Raw genomic sequence first — 14,675 nt, 5'->3', positions numbered from 1 at the left:
GATTGATAATACTCTTCTCGGCAAATCAAGTTGATAAAATATGAATGAGGGAATAGTAACAATGGGAGAGACAAGAAATCAAACCAAGAAACTAACCTCAGCTTAGACATGAATCTGAATCTGGGAACACAGGAGTCATTTTTGCACGGATTATTACTTACCCTTAAAAGTCACTACCCTGGCAGCTTCATAGCTTCCTTCATAGCTTCAAAGCGTGGCTGAGAGGACCCCACTTGAAAACATTCTAGTGTACTTCACACAGAACACAAATGTGGGTCTTGTTGCTAGTTCTCCCCAACTTGGCTGTAAAAAAAAGTGGCAGAGGCCAGTGCTGGTTGTCCTTAGCCACCTATATATACACAGTGTTTGGCTCCAGGATTTGCACAGACCAAGATACTCACTGTAGCAGGGATCCTGGGTAAAGGGGATAGGTATGAAATCCTGAAACTTGAGCACAGTTTCCCTGAGATGAGAGAACTCTGCCTAGTCAAGTTGTCCTGCTTCTCTGTTCACTGTGGCAGCCCTTCTGTTCCTGTTTTGCCATCTCCACCTCTAGTTTGCCCAGCGTTCTCCCTTTAGGTGGCATGACCTTTATTTTGTATGTGCACACAGCTCTGGCGCTTCTTCAGTAGGCACTATCACCAGTGTAACAATGATGTAGTCTCACTATTCCACTGCCTCAGGAGCCTGTTTTGCCTGTTGCTTTTCCTCCCAGCTGGTCATCTTGAGAGTCAAACCCAAAGCTGGGCCTTCTGGTTTGCCCTCTTGACTCCAGCCTGGGGAATGGTTAGCAAGGAAAAGGGAGTATCAGGACATGTCCACATAGGATGGAAAATCATCACCCACCACCCTGTCCTCAGCTTTAGCATGCTGAGTTTGGCGGGGCCGGGGGGAGAATCTCAATTTTTTGCCAACAGGGACAAAGCAAGACAGAGCAGCTTCTGGAGCTTCCTGTATCAGAATAAACACATACACTATAATTTTAAGAGATGTGGTTTGCTCAGATGACAGTGAACCCCAAAGTACCAAGATTAATTTTAATTTTCATCTGAGAAAAGCCTCAGATTAAAGCTAAATAATAACAGCTATCATTTATTTAAGTTCTTGCTATATGCTAGACACTTGGCTAAGCAATTTTCACTCCACTAGCTTACTTAGCTCTCACTAATCCTGAGGTACACACTAACAGATGAAGAAATGCAAGCTCAGAAGACAAGTAACTTGCCAAAGATCACATGGCTGATACTGTGAATCTGGGATCTGAGGTCAGGACTAAGGGCAAGGTCAAGGCGCTTATCTTGGACAAGGCTGTGCTGCCTGCCTCCCAGTTAAGTACTTGAGGCACTGTCTGTTTTTGCCTAGGCTGTGGCTCTGAATATGCCAGGAGAGGGAGAAAAGGGCTCACAGGTCGTCAGTTCAGTTCAGTCGCTCAGCCGTGTCCAACTCTTTGCAACCCCATGGACTGCGGCACACCAGGCTTCCCTGTCCATCAACAACTCCCAGAGCTTACTCAAACTCATGTCCAATGAGTTGGTGATGCCAAACAATCTCATCCTTTGTCGTCCCCTTCTCCTGCCTTCAATCTTTCCCAGCATCAGGGTCTTTTCCAATGAGTCAGTTCTTCGCATCAGGTGGCCAAAGGATTGGGAGTTTCAGCTTCAGTATCAGTCTTTCCAATGAATATTCAGGACTGATTTCCTTTAGGATCGATTGGTTTGACAGGTGGTCAGTTTCCTCTTAATCAGCCCATCAGAAGAGAGAAGGAAACACTGGCATGGTTCTGGAACCCGAGGCCTCTGGCAACCACACCTAGTCCTTCTATGAGCTCAGGAGAACAGTTTCTCCTGTGAGGTCAGCTCAACCTATGTCTCCCTTCGGCTGGCATGAAAAAAGTGAAAGCTGCTCAGTCGTGTCTTGAGTCTTTGTGACCCCATGGACTACACAGTCCATGGAACTCTCCAGACCAGGATACTGGAGTGGGTAGCCTTTCCCTTCTCCAGGGGATCTTCCTAACCCAGGGATCAAACCCAGGTCTCCTGCATTGCAGGCGGATTCTTTACTAGCTGAGCCACAAGGGAAGCCCTCAGCTGGCATATCCAGAGCTGCATCTGCCTGGCAGGTTGGAAGTGGTCCTAAGCTCTGCCTCTACTCTGTATGGCTTCCCTTTTCTTTGTCCTCAGCTCCAGAAAAAGGAAGCCAGGCCAAAAGTATTCTTTTCCAGTCCTCTTTGCCTAATAAAGGAAAATACCTCCACCTGGATTTCAAAAGGTAAGATTCATGAGCTACCTGTTTGTGTTGTTCACCACTGAATCTTAAACACAGTGCCTGACATGCAGTAGCAGTACAGCTGTTGAATGCTTGTACTGAATGAGGTGATGTAATAAAGAGATTACCACATTCCCGATAGCAGAGTATACAGCAAATTATTAACTGGGTATGTAACAGTGAACTGTGTACAACTATGGCTCAACATGGTTCCTTTCCAGAAACAGGAAATATCAAACTGAAAAACTGAAGAATCGAATCCAAGAGGAAGAAATAGGTTTAAAAACTAGGTGGGGCAAGGGAAGAAACAGGACGATCCAGATACTTAACCATCCCCACTCCCAAACAAATATTACCAAACATGTGTTCAAACTGGGAAAAAGCCATTTTAATAGCAGACACATACATTCATAGGACTTTAAACAAGACGTAGTATAAAATTTGTTAAAAAAAAAAAAACAGGAAGAAAAAGGAAATCTGCAATTACTTGTAAACTTCCTAAAAGCTGGTGGATTACCTGGCTCACAGGACTGCCCAGGGAAAACAAATGCACAGATAATGAGGTGCACCAACACTGTTAATGAGTAAGAAATAACCGCAGATCACACGCTACATGCCCAAGCCACCTGTACTCCAACGTGCCTCCTAAAGAGACAAACCAGAGCGGTCCTCCTCTACTTCTCCAACTCAGTCACTCGTTAATGGGTCACCTCTTCAATTTTTATTTTTTAAATTTCAAAATTACTCTTGGTTTAAAGACTCCACACATTATTACTGGCCCATCCCCACCAACTATCCTTATTTTGACAGAAATAAATATGCAAATACTCCAACTGAGCCTGGATGACAACACGCCATTTTCTTCTATGTCCGGGGAGATTTTTGTGAAGTCAAAAGCAAGCTATTACTTGTACTTAAAGGTGACAAAGGCACCACTGCCATCAGGAGACAAACAGAAAATGTACAAATGTTACTTTACTGCTACATAGATGCATTTTGTGCATGGAAAGCCTCTTCACTTAACATGATATAACCAACAGAATTATACTTTAGGATAACAAGAAAAGCAGTTTAGATAAGGCAAACAGTTACACACAAAAGCATAAACACTTGCAAGTACCTTAATTTTCAGCTTGCAATAAGGGCAATAAGTTTGACATACAGATCCAGAAAATTAGACAAGGTGATTTTTGACACAGTAATATTGCCAAACACACCACCACTCAGTGCAAGCTTTGTTTGCCAAGTCCAAAAAGTGACTTGACATTCTCTGTGCAACGAACATGTTCGCCCCCGCTACCATCCCATTCACAGGGCAACAGCAGCAGGAGGGAGACAAAGCATGGGGACTCAGAGGGTGAAGGGTAATACTTGACTTGGGAGAAAAACCATGGGCTACTTGTGCTAAAGAGACTCACAAAAACTTTTGAGCCCCCAGTGAAAATACTGTTGGAATATGACCTGGAGACTAAGGATATCTACCAAGTCATATATGTAACGGTTCAAATTGATGTTTAGTTATTTATTTTAAAGGGACAGATGATGAACTTTTTTCCAATGGAGAGAGACAATTAAAAATAGAGACTTTTCTTATTGGAACTCCTAAATAAAATCTATCAAAGTGGTTTTAAATTTGATGAGCAGTTATCTGTTGAAACTGCAATACAAAAGGGTCACTTAAAAAAAAAACCTGAATAACCCACTCGTTCCCCCTTTCAATGTACACAATTAGAAAATATTTACACACTGTAATTACAAGCAATAATAAGCAGTATTTTATACTTTGAGATATTGTACACTTTACACAATGCAAAATGAGAAAAATATGAACACTTATAAAATTACACACAAATAATGTATATCTACAAAATATTAAATTACAGAGAGTGAAAGCCCCCACTGTTGGGCAGATAGATGCCAGAGTTTCAAGCTTCTGTCAATATAACTCTTTGTATCTATCTCATTAACCGTAAGTGGCATTTTCTAACAATACCCTTGAGAGGTAGTATCAAGATAATAATATTCTTACCAGTAAACGCAACACAGAATAAAACTTTTGTTGGTCTGACTCTTGAAGCCTCATTCAGTCAGGGTTCTTAAGGACTAGATTAACTTAAGTCTTCCCTATAAAATCTCTAACTGCTCAATGTTTGACATGGGCTCAAAAGTTACTATTTTAAATGAAAATTTAAGATAAAATGCTTTTTACTGCTAAGCCTCAATTAGAGGTAGAAAGCTATTTTTCCAAATTTATTTTCTCCCCTCTCAAACTATAAACATCAAGTCCAAATCCCTTTCCCTTCATCCTTTTCCCACAACTGGAGGCAGCAGAGTGCTCAGGAGAGCAGTGTCATCCAAGTCAATATAGAAAGAAAGAAAAACAAAGCTGGCATCATCTTTCAAGAAACCAACCCTCCTAAAGGGACACTCAGTCAACAAAAGAATTCTTCAGTTAGCTAGTAAGAGTCTATTACTACCGAAGGCTTCAAAGGGCCCTGGGCTAAGACCAGCATGTGCATTTCTCCTAACCCTCCACCAATGAAACCAAAGGATGGCTTTCCAGTGTTTAAGAATTTAGAGCAGCTGTGGTTTTCAAGTGCAACAAATTTAAAATATAAGCACACACACGCACACACATACATACATACACACGCGTGCGTAGTGTACCGAAGAATAAATGTTATTCAGGTCTCTGCTAAGGTTATATACTCATGAAAGTAAAGTTTTTGGAAACCTGTTCATACCTTTAGCTTTTACAATAGACTTCTGTAATATGGCTACGAAGGGCCAGAATTCTAAGATTTAGCCAAGATGCTAAGCTTTTACCAGTATTAAAATATATATAAATGCATGTAAAATAAATCCAAAACAAACAGCATATGTATGTTTTGGAATAAAAACAAAGCCACTATTTTATAGCTTAAACTCTTCCCCTAAAGGGGATCTGACAATGTACCAAACTTTTATTTCTCAACTGTTTGTTTAAATGTATTTTAAAAACCCGACAGATTTATAATCTTGAATAGTGAAGAAAAATGCATGGATTGAAACACCCCAGTGGTTTTACAGGAGTAACAGAAAAGATTTATCCTTTCAATTACTAAACTCAGTTCTAAGATTTCCCTTTGAGTCATAAAATAACTAAAAAGAAAATTAAATCAAACTGGAACTTGATCTTGGTTTCCAGGTCCAGCTTTTCAAGTTGGTCCAAGCCCTTTCTTACATACTTCCTGTGATTATCCAAGTGCTGCAAATACAATCCCCCAAAAAAGATAACAGGCTTACAATTTAACAAGAGTAAAAAGGGGAAGGTTAGATATGCAACTGTCAGCTGCTTCTACCTCTCCCCTCTTAAGGAATTCTTCTCTTTTAAAAGGCCAGTTGCTTTAATTAATCAGATTATATTTCATATCTGCTTCAGAAATGGCAATTTCTTCATTACCAGCTTCATTCTAGATATTCAAGTAGCACATCTGCTGCACATTTTCTTAGATTTCCATTGGATTCTGTAGTATTCCTTTAGGAAAGGCTCTTACTGAATTTCTCTTGGTTCATAAATTTTTTTGCTGCAACTTCTGTTAAGAATCTGGTACCCAAAAGTCATGAAGTTGCCCCTAGAAAAGGGAAGGGAAGAAAAAAAACAGGATAAAGGAAAATCAGATTACAAATTAATCCTTATAAAACTGCTAATCAGCAGACAATGGGCTTTAATAATGAAATTAATAAAATGTTGACATAGTACATTTCTCTGATAATTTATCATAATCGGATTCAAGTTTCACATTTTATAGTCTAACAATTTAAGTATAAATTGTTTTCGTCAGCAACACACACAGGTGGAGGGATGTATTTAAAAAGATTAATGAAATCGTTAAGCTGATTAACAAAGTTTTGGTATTAAATTCTTTTCTATTTTAATGCTACATCAGCAAAAAAGGCTGGCCTAAAAGAAGTCTATGGAGATTAGTAACTAAAACAAGAACAACAAAACATTAACATAATATTTCTCAAAGACTTCTGTGTTCCTGTTACTTTCATACAATCCCATTTAGTACTGTAGTTGGTAAACTCAATAGCAAGTGTTTAAATAATGCCTTTCTTATGGAAAGTCTCCTTAGATATAATACCAAAACCCCAAGTGACAAGAGGGAAAAAACTGGACTTCATCATAATGAAAAACTTCTGTTCTTTGAATAACATCATCAAAACAATGAAAGACAACACAGAAAATGGGAGGAAATATTGGCAAATTATGTACCTAATGGGGGAATTTGTATTTAGAACATATGGAGAATTCTCATAGTTAAAAAATGGACAAAGAATCTGAGTAGAGACTTCTTCAAAGAAAATGTATAAAAAGGTGCTCATAACATCATTAGTTATTGGGGAAATGCAAATTACAATCACAATGACATTCCTCATCCAACTCCCTACATCTATATTTGAAAAACAGATAACAACAAATGTTGGCAAGAATGTGGAAAAACTGGAAACCTCATACATTCTGGTGGGAATGTAAAACAGTGCAACCACTTTACCTAATACACAAATGTTCATGGAAGCATTATTCACAACAGCCAGGAAGTGGAAACAATTCGTAATAAGCAGATATATAAAAGTAGTTATATAAATCTACTAATAAGTAGATTATAAAATGTGATATATGCATATAGTGGAGTATTATTTGGCAATACAAAGGACATACAACATGCCAAACATGTATTAACATTACGTTATGTAAAAGAAGCCAGTCATAAAAGACTACATCATATATGATTCCATTTGTATGAGATATAAACAATAGGCAAATATATTTAGACAGAAAGTGGATTAGTGGTAGCCTAGGGCTTGTGGGGAGTGGGGATGGGAGTGCAGGTGCTTGGGGAATGAGGAGTGACTGCTAATGGGTATGAGTGTCACTTTTTGGAGTGACAGAAATATTCTAAAGTTAAACTGTGGTGATGATTGAACAACTGTGCATATACTAAAAAATACTGTACACTTTAATTGGGTGAAATGTATGACATGTGAATTTTATCTCAATAAAGATATTAAGAAATACTCCACATGAAATAAGCCCCATTGGATGCAATGTAACATTTTAAAATAGGGTCAACCACCTTTGAAAATAAATTAATGAATGTAAGAACAAAAATTTAAAAAACATATATAAAGGACTATATTGGAATTTTCAGTTTATCATAAGATATCTAGAAGTACTTTGTCATGCTTTTTTAGAACAGTATGAAGAAATAATATTATCAAACCAGTCAATCCTAAAGGAAATCAACTCTGAATATTCATTGGAAGGACTGATGCTGAAGCCGAAGCTCCAATACTCTGGCCACCTGATGTAAAGAGCCAACTCGCTGGCAAAGAACCAGATGCTGGGAAGGACTGAAAGCAGGAGGAGAAGGGGACAACAGAGGATGAGATGGTTGTATGGCATCACTGACTAAATGGATAAGTTTGAGCAAACTCTGGGAGATGGTGATGGACAGGGAACCTTGGCGTGCCGCAGTCCATGGGGTTGCAAAGAGTCAGACACGACTGAGTGACTGAACAACAACAAATTGAAAACAAATAAAAATTGTCTAATAAAATGACACCTGAGTAGGCCGACAGTTCTGGATTATTTCCTGCCATTTTCCATGTATCCTGGCAACCAAGTCTTTTACCTTAAAAATACAAAGAAGGGGAAAAGAGATCAGATCAAAACAATTTAAGACTTGACACAAAAGACCTGATAATTGTGACAGACCCACCCCCAACAACTCAATGTAGTTTCTGTCAAGAAAGAATAAACTCCTCAACTTCTAGAGGGGTTTTCAAGTCACAGTGATTAACTAAGACCTTTCTTCATCATCATGTCTAAGATATTGAATGCTTAGGACTCCATTTTCCCATTAGTTAACTAAAGATCATCCAAAAACCATGTTTTCTGCATTCAAGACACCAATTTTCAACTCGCTGGCTTCTGAACACCCAACAGGAAAGCTGAAGAGTGGGCTTCCCACACTTACAGGACCCAAGGCTTTGGCTGTTCCTTGCCTTTCAAGTTCTATTTGACTCAAGGTCACAAAAGAGGGTTGTTATTTGCTCCTTTTCACATTAACAGGAGATCCAAAACTGCGTGTTAAGTCCCTCTAGGATTCTGCAAAGTATAGATGACTCGTGAACAATGTGGGGGTTAGTGGTGCCAAGCCCCTGCACCATAGAAAACTCTGCTATCTCTGCCTCAAAAACAAAGAAAGTGATAAATGACTCACTTAAGAGCAGGAAGCTGAGATAGTCTGGATAGAATCTGTGTTGCTGAAAGGTAGACTGCACAATGAATCCTCTTTATATATAAATACCTGACGCATTCCTACATTTGGAGCTTTAGTTAAGTCTTTGTATGAAACTCAAACTTTCCTACCACACTAGAGGATTCTCAATTAGTTCTTGGACATAATTGCCTGACAAAATGTTTGTACGTATTTACGTATGTCTATTTTGGGCTGTGCTGTGCAGCATGTGAGACCTCAATTTTCTGACAAGGGATTGACCTCGTGCCCCCTGAAGTGCAAATGTGGAATCTTAATCAGTGAACTGCCAGGGAAGTCCCAACAAAATATCTTAGAAGGGTCAGGAATTTTACAGTTGCTTTAAGTTTATAAAGTAAATTGTAAGGTCTGCTTTTTTCTCCATTTACAGTTTGGCAGATTCAGTTTCTCCAAAACAATCAGCACTTTTTCTACTAGAGGCTTGTGGAGAGGCATGCAATTCATTCATTTCAGCAGGACCGCCCCCTGAAGCAATTTCCATAGATCTCTGTGTCACTCTCCACTCTAAGTAAGAGGAGCCCTGGCACCAGTCTATGCCCAGCCTCTTGGCTTTAAATAGCAAAAAACTTGGGGGTGGTCCCCTGTAGCATGTCTGTCAGCAGCAGCCACCACCACCAAGTTCTACAGGCCAGTAACTAGTCGGTGTTCAAAAGAATGTGTTTCTGAAACTGGTTTTCACTCTAAGCCAAAGAGCTATCTCCTACCTGCATTTGAAAATCTGCAATCTAATATAATTTTGTTAGCTACTCCTTTTGGTATTTAACTTAGATCTATTAAAACAAATACAGATACTAAATCTAAACGGGCATTGTTGAAATGACTTTACAGCTAATTACAAAGCCGAAACCTCACTTTTAATGACTATCTAAACACAAATGTGAAGAGTTGACTCACTGGAAAAGACCCTGATGCTGGGAGGGATTGGGGGCAGGAGGAGAAGGGGACGACAGGATGAGATGGCTGGGTGGCATCACCGACTCGATGGACATGAGTCTGAGTAAACTCCGGGAATTGGTGATGGACAGGGAAGCCTGGTGTGCTGCGATTCATGGGGTCGCAAAGAGTCGGACGTGACTGAGTGACTGAACTGAACTGACTGAAACACAAATGGCAAGAAAGAATCACCCCTACACTGCAAAAGCTAAAGGATGATTAAGAATAAAATAAAAAAAAAAAATCCTTGGAAGAAAATGTTTTAAAAATAGTGGTGTTTATGTTTCAGGAAAAGTTGTCAAATTGTTTTATTAATACTAAAGTTGCTTTCCTAACTCCATATTCTTATATTCAGCTTTTCTGTTCAGCTTCTTGTCTTAAATGTTTTTGCTTTGAGATTTTCCCCTTCACTTTCAATCTATCTAGAAGTACTCAGACGAACCTAATTTGTAATTAAAGGAGAAAGTCTTATTTCTAATGTTATATGTTCTTAAAAAAGAGGCTTATAGGCTTCTCTTACTCAAATATTAATAAAGCCAACGATAAATAAACAACAAAACTATTAAGAAAAAGGCATACTTACCTTAGTTCTATAAAAAAGTCTTGCATCTTCCCTAATATCACACTTAATGTGCTTTTCCAAAGCTCCACAGAGGTGCACAAAGTGTTTCTGTGTAAAACAAATATGAAGGATGAAAACAACTTTAAGGCATTACAAATGAACAACGAAGAGATTATGTAGCTAGAACTGACAATCATTTAAAAAAATCTACCTTAGCAATTTCTGATATTAACTGTCCAACACAGTAGCAGTCATATGAGTAAAATGTAGTGACTGCCATAACAATCAGACAGTTATAGCTTATTGCTAGTTAATGCATAAAACATACACAAAAATAAAGATTTTTACAAAACAAGGTTTACTAATAGTTTTCTGAAAAATTAAGTGTCCTAAGTTTTAGAAGTGCACAGTTTAAAAGAGTCACACTTATATATATACTAAGGTGAGAATGTAAATGGACACTTTTGAGGAGGTAAATGTGATAACAATCATTTTACAATAATTAAAATTTGAAAACTTTACAAATTTTGATTTAGCATTTCTACTTCTAGGAATTTACCCAACAGAAATGCTTCCAAAGGTTCATGTTAGTACTGTGTGTAATCACCAAAAAAGGAATGTTCATCAGTAGAGATTCTGGAATACTATAGTTTAATTAGACAGAAGTGCTAAGTAAATTACAGTGGAGCAAAAAAGAAGTTACAAATAATGTGAATAGCATGACATAATTTTTAAAAATGTAATTATGTTAGGATATCCATAAATTATGGAGCATTTACAGGAGGGCACTAGATTATAAAGTCTTTCACTTTCTACCTTACATGGTTTTATAGTAATTGAGTTTTAACACAATGATTATTGTTTTCTAATCAGAATAATTAAAAAATTTAAAGACCATATATAAGAACAGATAGATGACTGCATGCATGCTAAGTTGCTTCAGCTGTGTCCGACTCTTTGTGATTCTATGGACTGTAGCCTGCTAGGCTCATCTGTTCATGGGATTCTCCAGGCAAGATACTGGAGTGGGTTGCTTTGCTCTTCTCCAGGGGATCTTCCTGATCCTGGGATGGAACCCACGTCTCTTCTGTCTCCTGCATTGGCAAGCAGGTTCTTTACCACTAGGGCCACTAGGGAAGCCCCACAGATGATTATATTAGGTTCCAATCAGGAGAGCAAAGATAGCTCTATGTACAATAGTGTTTATAAAAACACAGGAAGCAGTCGTGGGTCCTTTTTAATCATGTCTAAGGAGATACAAAGTTTTAAACAGGGGTTGGATTACCTAAAGTGTGAAACATGGAGAATTAAACAAGAATTTTCCCCACAAATGAGGAACATGATAGTACAGGAAGAATAAATAATTCAAAATGAAAATCTTAACATAGGGAGATAATTTAGGAATGTATATATATATATAGAGTAGGCTGATTTACCATCAGTTTAATTTTGAAGGCAAACATTATTTCTAAAGAAAAAAGGAAATAGAGTGGGAGCAGACATGGGAAGAATGGAGCTAAGAGCTAGCTCATTTAGTATTCGGTGATTTTGATATTAATATATTACACTTCTGCCAAGTTATCACAGTTAAGTTCCACTCCAATAAACAGAACAAACGTTTGTTGGCTGCAATCCCTGGTTGAGGAACTAAGATTTTTTAAGTCTTATAGCAAGGCAAGAAAAAAAAATGTTAAGTTTGGACTTCCCTGGTGGTCCAGCAGTTAGGAATCCACCTGCCAATACAGGGGACACAGGTTGGTCCAAGAACATTCCACATGCCATGGGGCAACTCAGCCTGTGAGCCACAACTACTGAAGCCCACATACTCTAGAGACTGTGTGCTCTAACTATGGAGCCTGCCAGTTGCAACTACGAAGCCCACATATCCTAGGCCCTGTGGTCCAAAACAAGAGAAGTCACCGCAATGAGAAGGCCACACACTGCAATAAGAGAGTAGCTCCTGCTTGCTGCAACTAGAGAAAGCCTGCACAGCAATGAAGACTCAGTACAGACAAAAAAAAAAAAAGGCTGCAAGGTTACTATCACTTCTCCCTTTTCAATGTACACTGTTATTTCGACAGTGAATCCAAAGTGAATTTGATAAAAGTTATTATATTTTCTCATATACAAAAAATGATCATTATTCCATCAATAGTGACATTTATTAAAAACAAAAAGGATGAAAAAATACCTACCCGTTGTCCAGAAGAAAAGGAGTGAGAACAACTAACCTCACCGATTAAATGAAGAAGAATGTAGGTCAGGTAATATGCCTGGTAGAGAAATGAATAAAGTCAACACCCATGGATGAAATTAGGTAGAATACATGTCATCCCAGTTTAAACATTAGGGAAGTTGCCCAGGAAGGACTGGATTTGCTGAAGTTAACTAGACTGGTAAGCAAGCAAAAGTCAAGTATTTATCTAAGGTTTCTACTTCAAGTTCATTCCTTTTACCACCTCATGACTGCCCTAGTAAAGGGTTACGAAAAATACTCAGTATTAAATTACCAACAATCCTTTTATTTCAATCTTCAAGTTAACTGAAGGATTTTATGACAGCAATAAACAAAAATATTCACCATATAACTATGCTACAATGTATCCAGTGTCTAAATTCAGAAATGTCTATGGTTAGGAAGCTATCACAAGTTGTGCTCAAATGTACTCTTTTGAGATGATCTAGCCCTGGATACCTGCTTTTCAAGTTCCAAATGAAGACTATCATCAATAGTGCTATTTGGTTGTTCAGCTCTTTTCTTCAAGACCATTTTCTTCAACAAATCTGAAGGCTTCATTTGCACAAGATAGCGATGTAAGACTGATATCTATCAAAGGAAAGAGGAGACAATGAAACATATTAGGCAATACACTTGCTCTTTCTTAGGCATTTTTTTTTTCAGTGTCCTCTGTTCATTTTGCCGTCTCTTAATTTAGCTTCTTCAAGTTCAGTGATATCCATTTATTCTTTACTTAAAAGTCCTCAACCGAGGGACTTCCCTGGCAGTCAGTGGTTAAAAACTGCACACTCCCAAGGTAGGGGGCGCAGGTTTGACCCCTAGTCAGGGAAGATTCTGCATGCCACATGGTGCAACCAAAAAAACAGTCTCCAACTGACCCACCAAGGTTCATGTGTCCTTTATGTACTGTTAAACTTCACTGTAATAAAATGAGAGAGGGGAAAAAAAAGTCAACTGCTTAAATGGGATCTTAATTTTAATTTTTTTGGTTGCACTTTGAGGCTTATAGGATTTTAGTTCCTCAACCAGGGATTGAACCCAGGCCCTGTCAGTGAAAGTGCCAAGTGCTAACCCCTGAACCACCAGGAAATTCCCTAAAAGGGATATTAAATTTAAGATTTAGTACTTTTAATTGAGGATGAAAACTTGAGGACGAGACCAAACTGCATTACCAAACAGGTCAAAGTGAATACTTTTTATGAAAAATTATTTGAACGTCAGCAAAGTTGAATCTTCATCCTTGTGAACAGAAGTCACTGAATTCTGGAAAGAATTCTCTTTTGATGGCAGTAATATCACTGAAAGGACCGAGAGCTATTTCTAATTACCCTGGTAGCTCAAGTGTGGTCCCCCCATAAATATAGAATCAAATCTACTTCAACTCTACTAATATAGGAACAGCTGTCCTTTTCAATCTCTCTGTCCCACAGCACCCTGAGCATACTTCTGTCACTGTTCTTGCTACACTGTACCACAATGATTGGTTAATTGTTTCAACCAGTACAGTTTGTTTTCAAGGCCAGAATCTCTATCTCCACTTTGCCTTCAGGACTTCTCAGAATGGGTTTTCTATATGACATGTTTATATACACTCATATATACATGATATATTCACTACTGAACAAGTACTTAATTAAAGGGCAACCACATTTAAGCCCCATAATTTAAAGACTAATATAAAAATAGGTACAGGATGTAATTAACATTTAATAGTTTTGCAATTTCTAATCTCGTGATAAAATTGCTAACGTTGACAAGGTGAAATAATAAATGTCACATTTATATAGCATATTATGATTTTCCCAGCACTTCTTATAAATTAATGCATCTAATTGTCTATAACCATCCTATGTGGTAGATGGTATCATACCATCTCCATTTCACAGATAAAGAAACTGGGTCTCACACTGGTTAAATACCATGCAAAAAATTACATGAACAGTATTTGGCCAAAGAGCTAAGCTCTAACTGCAGGACTTTTGACACAGGACCCATCACTTTTTTTTTTTTCCCCATCATTTTTTTCTGTACGTCTCTCCCACTTACTTAAAAAAAAAAAGTGCTATTTATACCTGCAGATTATTCACATTAGGGATATCTTCACGGTTTTCATCCAAAAGCTTTGAAATAATCACTAGGCTGAGGCACTGTCTCAGTTGCCTGAAATTAGAATTTTAAAGTATTTAGGATGCATTTAATCAATACTGTTTAAGAAGCAAATGAAAGAGCCAAAAGAAGTTCTTCTAATTTGCACCACTGCTAATGTTTCAAGAGAAGGCTATATAAGAATATATAAACTTTATTAGAACAGTAACATTTTCATGTAAAATATTTGTACACAAAGTTAAAG

At 37.9% G+C, this 14,675-nt stretch overlaps 1 protein-coding gene across 5 annotated transcripts in view; it reads right to left on the bottom strand.

Moving 5' to 3' along the window:
- Positions 1-2,963: 2,963 nt before the first annotated feature.
- SLF2 (SMC5-SMC6 complex localization factor 2) overlaps positions 2,964-14,675 on the bottom strand; it is a 40,323-nt gene continuing 28,611 nt past the window's right edge. For 4 of the 5 annotated variants that reach the window (XM_020870594.2, XM_020870595.2, XM_070470036.1 and 1 more), the window contains 6 exons: positions 14,398-14,485; positions 12,782-12,913; positions 12,282-12,359; positions 10,108-10,194; positions 7,875-7,943; positions 2,964-5,879 (listed from right to left, as the gene is read on the bottom strand). In XM_020870594.2, coding sequence (XP_020726253.1) covers positions 5,844-5,879; positions 7,875-7,943; positions 10,108-10,194; positions 12,282-12,359; positions 12,782-12,913; positions 14,398-14,485 — 490 coding nt within the window. In that variant the 3' untranslated portion in view covers positions 2,964-5,843. Of the gene's footprint in view, positions 5,880-7,874; positions 7,944-8,288; positions 8,420-10,107; positions 10,195-12,281; positions 12,360-12,781; positions 12,914-14,397; positions 14,486-14,675 lie in introns of those variants that run through there. The other variant, XR_011488603.1, reaches the window with a different exon arrangement.

This window comes from Odocoileus virginianus, chromosome 7 (genome assembly GCF_023699985.2).
Source record: "Odocoileus virginianus isolate 20LAN1187 ecotype Illinois chromosome 7, Ovbor_1.2, whole genome shotgun sequence".
NCBI lineage: Eukaryota > Metazoa > Chordata > Mammalia > Artiodactyla > Cervidae > Odocoileus > Odocoileus virginianus.
Note: the sequence above shows the minus strand (reverse complement) of the source record. Positions and strands in the feature narration are given on the sequence as shown.